A 9,749-nucleotide genomic window follows, 5' to 3' on the forward strand; every position below is an offset into this window, starting at 1 on the left:
TCAAGAAAAACAAATGATGAAGTTACACTTCTCACAGGGCCTTTCAAAACAAGAGTACACTCGAGTAGCAGCATGCATTATATTACTTTGTGAGATAACGCCTAAAGGAAACGAAGAATTAGACAGCAGTCGAGGCCATAATGTTTTGGACTGTGATATCATTTTCTTTTCTTTATTTTTAATGGATTTTAAATTACACAAGATGCCAATGAAGTGCAGACCATGGCAGTGCATGACAAATTAATACATTTCAACTGACTCTTTTATAGCTTAACAAGAAGGCCATCTACAGGCTCAAAAACCCAAATAAATCTCTCAGAAAAATAGCACAAATGTTAGTAGTGGCCAAATAATCCACTCAGACACCCCACAACACCACACAAGACAAATACATTATTCTAATTATATTCATTATTTGCAATATTTTTTTCTACGGTTAAGAAAAACAACTTCAAAGCATCTAAAGAACCAAGAATACCAGCAAGGGGGTATGTGTATGATTGTCAAAGTCTGCAATCAAAAGGCAACTTCACGAATGCCAGAAGAGCCTGCACAGCTCTGAAAAGATTCTTTGGACAGATGAAATCAAGATTAAACTGTACCAAAATGATGGAATGAGAAAGGTATGAAGCGTACCACATGTCAAATATGGTGGAGACAATATTATGGTATTGGCCTGTACTAGTGACCCAGTGTAACCAGTTCACTTGTGTATATTGCAGATGCTGCAAAACCGGTTGGACATCGTGACCCAAAGCGTGCTGAAAAAGCAACCCGAGCATTTCCCAAGGGAAAGAGATTCTGCAATCACCAAATGCAGGCAAAGGATTTCCATCCAACGATTAAAAAAACCCCATATATTTAAAACTATGTCAGTTTGTCCACTTCATATTGAGCTGCTGAAAATGGATACATGCACAAGCAGCACGAACACAGTTTCTGCCTGGCAATTGCTTTTGACATGCTGCTGGACAGATCAATTACATGCTCTCGTTACTTCCTCTTTATTTTAGTTTTATGGCAGCTGACAACCTTGAGAGTTGCTCTAACAGCCAATAATCATCCATGACTTTACTGTAATATAATTTGTATTTGCGCTTATCAGCCTTACTTCTGACATTTTTGGAAGGAAACCAAGCGAGGACTGTCCCTGTTTATCACTGGCCATTTAATCAGTTTATTCACCTGTTTAGCACATAATTTCCATGCACATTAATAACATGCAATTGGACAGAAAACCAAACTTTGCTGTGTTTTAACACATATTTTTATTTGCAGGCTTCCAGCAAATTAATATATTTGCACAATAACCCAAAATGCCCTCGTACATTCAGTCAGTGGTAAGATTGTGAGCCACATCAGACAGTGCACAAAAATTCATGCCTAGCAGGATGAACTATCTTCACCACTAGATGCTACATGTTATTAAATCCCTCGACATTGTCATGTAAGATGATGTCAGTCTTACTGTGAGTTCACAAAAACATATTTTTTAAAATCAATCCAAAAGGGTTTGAATCTTTAAACAATCCCATGCATTAACATAGGTGCCAGGTTTTCTATTTCTAATTTACCATATTTGTCACAAAATTGATCAATATTTTCTTAACTTAATTTATTTTTATTGGTTGAAATTTGTTGTATTTTGTCTTTTATTGAACCTAAAAGATGTTCTGATGTTTTTCCTGCCATATATTATTTTCAGCTCTCTGGTGTTTTTGTTCTTCTTTATTGCACTTAAATCATCAGTGTTATCTGCCTGTTAATACAGGTCTTATACTGTGGCAGCCACTGTGTTATATTGTTTACATTACTGAGAACCTTCACAGACATTGTTTACATTAAAAAACGTTCAATAAATAAAATATTAATAGTTTCTTTGTTGTGTTAAATATTATTTGCTGATGATCTGACTGAAAACGAAGGACACAGAATTTGTCATCACCAAGATTTCTAAACATGTTGAATCAGCTATATTTTTAACTTAGCGTGCTCTTATTTTGAAAACCAGAACAGCTTTCTTCCGCCATTGTTTTTGGTAGCTACAGATGGCTAACGACAAGCTAACCCAAAGCGGCTCGGTTGGTGGCGTTGACAAGCGTTAGTATCACGTTCAAAGAGTGGATTTTTTAAAATTCATTTTATTGAAAAAGATATCACCGACCAAATCGCTGTTTCGTAACACGGCAATCAGGTGCGTATGAGGCATTTGACTCTGTTGCAAATATAAACAGTTGTAATGTTGGCCGTCGTCTCCGCAACCCCCCGTTGTAGTTAGGTAGGGCCTTTTCGTCACGTTCAAAGGAAGAAAGCTCAGCGCGCACGGAGAAAAATGCAAATACAGACCAGTGCAATGAGTTTGATTAATTGCATTTTATTTTGCTGTATTGTTTTGATTTGCCTACACGCGCGCACAGCCAAATAAATATTTGCAGGAGCTGAAAATGCTGCATGAGCTGTGCGTGAGAGGAGGGGCTTCACAGGCCTCGTCCTAGTGTAAGCATAGTACACAGTGAGCTTAGGTCAATCATTTGTTTGTTAATGTTTTTGTTTTTCTTATGTTCCTTTCACAGGGAGAGACATCGTTGACAGGTGCATTAGTGTCTGCTTTCCCCGGACATGAACCCTGGACATCAGGTGAAGATGGATGTTTACTTCAGGGTGTCACGTCAGCCTCTGAAATTGTGAGAATTACTGCCAGATGGCCAGAACACCTCACTTCTCATTATGAAGCCTGTCAGCTATCAAAGCATGCCATCCTCTGTGAATGGTGGACATCCAAATTTGTCACTGGATCGCGTGTTAACCACTTCAAACGTGAGGTATTGTGAGAAATGTGGATTTGCGTCTACAGATGCCTCAGCGTTGGAGAAGCATATGGTTGAGCATATGGGGACACGGTTTTACTGTTTTTATTGCAACGATATTTCCTATAGTGAGGCGGAGTTAAACGCGCACCTGAAACGACACACTTCGAAGTATCCATTCAATTGTCCTCACTGTGGACAGGGCTACATGAGGAGGCTGTGCCTTTTTAAGCACATTGAACGTTTGCATAATAAAAGCATTATTCAGGTACCTGCTAAGCCTGGTGTGACGAAAAATCCGCAGGACCCCGTCCCCAGTGCCTTAACAAGCCTGCACGCTGCCGATCCGTCGTCGCTTCGGCCGGTTGTTCGGGTGACGGTACCTAGCCCGAGTGTACCTGCTGTCAGACTGGGAAAAGACGAACAGAGAGCAAAAACACTGGAAACGAAGGTATCGAATGTCACTAATGGCAACCCAGAACGTCTTTCCCCTTTGAATGGACTCATTCAGCACAATAGAGCTCTCACAGTTTCTCTGCCAGAAGAAGTAACAATTCCTGCTGGCTGCTTGGTTGAACTCGTTGAGGTGAAAACTGTAAATGGGACAAAAGAACTAAAGCTCAGGCTCGTTTCCCAACAAGAAAACGAGTCAGTGATAAAGGACACGAGGATGACAGTTTCTCAAAACACAGTGCTGGGGAAGCCATTGTCATCTACATTAATCAATCACACCAACACGGTGCGGCCTGGGAGTATGGGCACGAGCACTATTAACAGGAAATCATGTGACACAAAGATGGTGAATGTAGAGCGCCCCGCTGTTGTCCCGGTCAGTATTTCCAACAATCTCCCAGTGACTCCAGTGAGCAAAGAAAAGAGTGGACTGAAAAGGGTATCACCGGAAATAATCAACTTGGAGTCTAACGTAGTCATTCCTAATAAGTTTCCCAAAAATATCATCAGTCCTGTAAGAGAAGGGGTAAACAGTGGGATCAGAGTTACGCAAACAGCACCGGTGAGCCACGTAGCTCCTCTTCCAGTTATCTCCAACAGGGTCACCAGCAGGTTGAACACCACCAGCCTGCATCCAAGCAGCATGGTTTCTCAGAGAGTGATGGATGAGAGAAAGACCTTACTTCCAGAGTACCCCAAGAGTGTTCCATCCAGGAGAGCGGGTGACACGAAAAACATGCAGGATATGCCGGTGGCTATGAAGGTGGAACCCGGGAACATCTGCTTCAAGAGTAGCACTGCTTCAAAACCAATCAAAGAAGTGGCACCCTCGAACCAGGACAGGATTAAATCAACTTCTCCCTCCATAAGAAGTTCCATTGTTCCAACTGTCAAAGTGAGACCACCAATATGTCTCGTCAGTAAGGATAATGTTCCAACTCAGTCTTTTTCATTACCCAAGACTATAAACAAGCTTGTTTCAGTCAAAACTCCTGTTTTTTCAAATCATGCCAAGTCAAAGAGCTCAACTTGGATGCCGGAAGTCAGACTAAATGAGCTGGCAAAAGAGAGGGACGTTTCAGAACCTGAGAGCTTCCCCATCATATCCTCTGTGTTTTCATTGAGTCAGCAGCCAGAGGACGCCCAAGGTCCCATTCAGCCATTGGTAATGGCTTTGCGAGGCATAGTGATGGATAAAAGTAGCAGTTCTGTCAGTACGACTCAAGATCAAGTTAAGATAACAAACACTGAGCACATGGACAAGACCCTGACATTAGGGCCTAGCCCTCAGGTGGAAACAAAAAACAAATCCTTCATCCGTGAGTCGTTATTGACGGAGCAGACGGAGCCTGTAGAAGCAAAAGACCACAATAAGGGGGTTCATCACTCTCCTGCACTGACCCACAACCATGTTGATATCAAAGAGGAAAAAAAGATCCCTCTACCACCAGATGATAATAAATCCAGTCACAGTCCTGCTTCAAAATCTTCAACACACGAAGAATCTAATGTTGCAGAACACGCAAAGGCATCTGAAACTGAAGAACCTCTTGAGCAAATGGTCAAAAGTGAGCAGGACTCAAAGTTTCTGACTGTCACCCTGAAGAGGGTGCAAGTGGGCGTGTGGAAACAAACCAAGAAGGGACTGAAACTTAGAATATCCAAATATAAGACTCAGGTACCTGTGGACAGTGTAACTGACTGTACAGTCATTTACCCAATGCCGCTGAAAGTGGACCAACCAGTGAAACGACCGGGTCCAAACCAGCCGGTGGTAGTGCTCAATCATCCGAAGCCTCGCGGCTCTGCACAGAGAACGAGAGCTGATCCTTTTGCAAACACAGGAGCTTCTGAAGTGGTTCCAAAGTGCCAAATCTTGAAAATGAGACTGAGCAAAGTGATGGGTCAAAAATATGAGGTGATGGGTTGCACCGTCCGAGTGTTTCCATGAATGTATTGGACAATTCATCAATGGAAAGAAGTATACATCTATGAGGAAGCAGTTAGTATTACAGTAAAGAGATGTTTAAGGTCAAAAACTGACAAAATCTCAAGCCAATTATTTTCTTTATGGGAGAATAAGAGTAAAAAATATGGACGTCTGAGTATCACTGAACATTGTCTTATATGTATAATATGAACTATTCAAGTGCAATGCTGTTTGACTGCTTTGAGTCAATGAAAATGGACTGAATGCCGTTATAGATTGCAGTCAAAAACACAGATATTAAGTACTGTTTCTGAAGGTTGAGAGACCAGTGGATATGTCATTAATGCATGCTGTTTATTTAAAAAAGGATAAAGTTTTTATTTATTTTTTTTTTTACGTTGCATCAGTGAAATTTTATGGGCTTCCATGCTGCCACCTGAAATAGGTGCAGTGATGGGTATTCAGACTTTTTCCTGCCTTAAAATTGGCCTTTGGGGAGAGAAGTTCATATTTAAGGCAGTGTTTTCCTTTTTTTAAACAGAAAAGTTTGCATTTCCTGCTATTTGACACATAAATGTATTTCATGCCTGTGCGAATTAAACCCCACTTTAATAACAGTTAAAAAATACTGGTTAAACAGTCCTTGTGATTTTCCAGCCAAAACCTCTTTGGTGGGACCCAGATGTTTTGTATATGCTGGTGTTAAGTATGATTAAATATTTATAATGACATTTTGTAAGATGTCATTCCTTGTGACTGAAAAGAATGAAAATGTCTAATTGACAGTTCTAATTAGGTCAAATTTGGGGCAATACGTTTCCAGTTGAGTCATTATTTATTTGTATTTTTAAAATAATTTGCATCTTTGAAGGCGCCCCAATCACTTCATGTTTGTTAACATGGCCGACTGTGTAGATGACTGTGTGCTGTGTCTAAAAAAATGAACATTTCAACACTAATAGCCGTCTAAAAGGTTTGTCCAGTTTTAAAAGCTCCTCCAAATTTTAGCTGGAAAAATGTTACTTTTCATGTCAGCAGCTGGTTTTGTAGTTCTGCGTTTAGCTACTCTTTGCAAAATCTACTCTTTGGAACATGTTACAGAACCATGTTGTATTTTTTAATTAATCATTGATAACTTTGATTGGTGAACCAATTTAAAAAACAAAAAACTACTGTAAAGTGTAAATAATGGAACCTGGGCATACACTCAGCTGTGTTATCAGTTCAGATATGATATTAATCACTGAGTCTTGCAGAGATACAAAAGTCTGCCAGTTGTACATCTGTGTGAAGTGAAATGTTACAGAGCTTAAGGCTAAAATTTAGAGTATATCTACTAATCCAGACGTAAGGATGATGATGATGCACTAAAAAAAGTACCCTAATACTTTACGGTGTCATTTTACTTTAAAGCGCAAAACGAACGTCCTGAAGAATCAAGATAATTTTTTGGTTTTTATTCAATTTGGCTCTGTAATTAGTAATGTGATCTTTTTTTTCCTTTTCTTTGTGTGATTGACTTGAGTTTTCTTGTGTGACTTTTTTTCTCTCAAGGTTTAAAGCTTCACCTATGAGAGTAATCTAGAGAAGGTAGAAGCAACCTAAACTGGTCAATTCCTGTAATAGAAGTATTTTCCTGCCATGACAATGGTGACTCATAGACAATTCAAACCTGTTGTATATTTTTCAAAATAATCAAACGTAAGCAATCTTCTGTCCTGAGACTTCTCAGATCTGTTTTACTTTACAACAGCATATGTGTGTTGTTTATTATGTGTTCACAGTGTACAAGGTGCTAGACCTATGATCACATTTGTAGGTTTTGGTTGCCCCAGTTTTTATTACACGTGTGTGTATATGTATATATACATATATATGTTTTGGGTCACTCAGATTTTATGGTTTATAGACCTATAAATATAAAACATGGTAACTGGTGTTCATACTCAGTAGGGAATGGCCCCTTCTGGAGCACCAACACTTACTTTCCTTACATTGCAGCTAAAGCTGCTGTGCAGTCTGTTATATATTCATTATCCTAAAGTTGTTTGACATGTCTTTATGGCTGTTTTCCTTTTGCCTTTTAATTTAATCCTCATCTGTGTGGGAATTAGTCATATTCCAGTTCAAGTGTTTGAGTTTTATTACATTCTCAGTGTTCATTATCATTGTGATCCATGCTTTTATAATAACAATTGTGTAATTCCTCTTTTATTAAAAAAAAGTATAATTGACAACGGTTTGACTTGTATATTTTTTCCCACCAACTGAAACCCATCACTTAAAGTTCACTGTAGATCAACGGTAGTTTAAATCTATTAAAGCATACGTGATAATTCTTTTTCAGTTTTTTGACACCCTGTATTGTCCTGTTTGTCACATTGGGCCACCATGCTCAACATCAAACTAATCTCTGCAAATATCTTAATGTACAAAGGTCCGGGCAACATTCAGATAGTCAAATTTGCTTAGGAACACTCCTGGCTACCTGGGTGTATATTGATGGTATCAGTAATAAGAGCTAAACAAGCGTAAACACATGACTGAATGCTTTCTTTATTACCCTAATTAGCAGAGGATCCATCTGATAAACCTTTATAAAAGGTTATACCAGATTATATTAAACCTGCGTGTCCAAACCACATTAAAGTTTGGACACAGATTTTCATTTAATGTTTTCTCTTTATTTTCATGACTATTTACATTGTAGATTCTCACTGAAGGCATCAAAACTGAATGAACACATGAAATTATGTAGTAAACAAAAAGTGAAATAACTGAAAACCTGTTTTATATTTTTGATTCTTCAAAAAAAAGCCACCCTTTGCTTTGATTATTGCTTGGCATTCTCCCGATGACCTTCATGAGGTCGTCACCTGAAATGGTTTTCCCAGAGATGCTGAGCAATTTTCAGCCCTTTTGCCTTCACTCTGTGGTCCATGGGATTAGGTCAGGTGACCGTGGAGGACTCTCCTTCTTGGTCAAATAGCCCTTGCAGAGCGTGGAGGTGTGTTTGGGGGTCATTGTCCTGTTGAAAAATAAATGATGGTCAACTAAATGCAGACTGGATGGGATGGCATGTGGTAGCCATGTTGGATTGGTGAGCCTTCAATTTTGAATCAATCCCCAACAGTGTCACCAGCAAAGCACCCCCCACACCATCACACCTCCTCCTCCATGCTTCACAGTGGGAACCATAAATGTAAAGACCATCCAGTCACCTTTTCTGGGTGGCACAAAGACACGGTGGGTGGAGCCAAAGATCTCAAATTTGAACTCAAATTCCCTGTGTTTCTTTGTCCAAAAAAAATCTCTTCTACTTGTTGCTTTTCCTAAATGTTTTTTTTTTAGCATCTGTTTGACCATAAAGACCTGATTGGTGCAGTCTCCTCTGAACAGTTGATGTAGAGATGCGTCTGCCACTGGAACTCTGTGGCATTTATCTGGGCTCGAGGTGCTGTTAACTTGCAATTTCTGAGGCTGCTGACTCAAATGAGTTTATCCTCAGCAGCAGGGGGACTCTTGACCTTCCTTTCTTGGGGCAGACCTCACGTGAGCCAGTTTTGTCGTAGTGCTTGATGGTTTTTGGCAACTGCACTTAGAGAGAGACAAGTTTAGCAATTTTCCAGACTGACTGACCTTCACTTCCTAAAGCAATGATGGACTGCTGTTTCTCTTTACTTAGCTGATTGGTTCTTGCCATAATATGAATTCTAACAGTTGTCAAATAGGGCTGTCAGCTGTGTACCAGCCTGACTTCTGCACAACACAACTGATCCCATCCCCATTAAGAAGGCAAGAAAGTCCACAAACGAACCCTGACAAGCACACCTGTGAAGTGAAAACCATGTCTACATCATGAAGCTCACTGAGAGAAGCCAAGGGTTTGCAGCACTGTGAACAAAGCAACGGTGGCTACCTTCAGGAATCTAAATATAAGACATATTTAGAGTTATTTATCAATTTGTCTTTGCTACAAAATTCCATGTATCTTGCTTCATATATTTGATGTCTTCAGTTTGTAACTATAATGTAGAAAAAAGTCAAAATAAAGAAAAACCATTAAATGAGGTGTATGCAAACTCTTGGCTGGTAGTGTATGAACTTGTTGCCTTGTGTAAAGAATATATACAGTGCTTACTAAATGTATTAGACCACCTGTCATAAAAACAAGAAAATAAACACTTTAGAAATCATAAATATTTTCAAAAATAAGTGAATTCATGCTTTTATAGTCAAATTTGAGCTGGTATACTGGGTTTAATTAAGGTCCAGTGTGTTTAATTAACATTTTGGTCACTAAAAGTAATTTTTATGTTCAGAACTGAAAGTAAATAGCTGTAATTTGGCGTGTTAATCAAATGTGCCTCACAATTTTTTCCAGGTTTATTTGCAAAATAGTAAATAAAACTCTCAGTAAATTAAAATAAGTCAAATGGATAATTACAAAAATTCTATTTAAGCATTGATAGTATCATTTTAATTCAAGAGCTTGTGCATACTGGAGGATTAACCATTACAAAAACATATTTAAAAAAAGTATCTGAATTTGGCCTTTC

General features: G+C 39.0%; 1 protein-coding gene across 1 annotated transcript; it reads left to right on the forward strand.

Annotated features, from left to right (window-relative positions):
* The first annotated feature begins 2,002 nt into the window (after positions 1–2,002).
* znf518b (zinc finger protein 518B) lies at positions 2,003–7,409 on the forward strand. Its single transcript, XM_082507648.1, has 2 exons — positions 2,003–2,194; positions 2,574–7,409. The coding sequence occupies exon 2, from the start codon at positions 2,728–2,730 to the stop codon at positions 5,209–5,211; it is 2,484 nt and encodes an 827-aa protein (XP_082363774.1). The 5' UTR covers positions 2,003–2,194; positions 2,574–2,727; the 3' UTR covers positions 5,212–7,409.
* Positions 7,410–9,749: the final 2,340 nt, after the last annotated feature.

The sequence above is a fragment of the Aulonocara stuartgranti genome, assembly GCF_965226115.1.
Source record: "Aulonocara stuartgranti genome assembly, chromosome: 2".
Taxonomy (NCBI): domain Eukaryota; kingdom Metazoa; phylum Chordata; class Actinopteri; order Cichliformes; family Cichlidae; genus Aulonocara; species Aulonocara stuartgranti.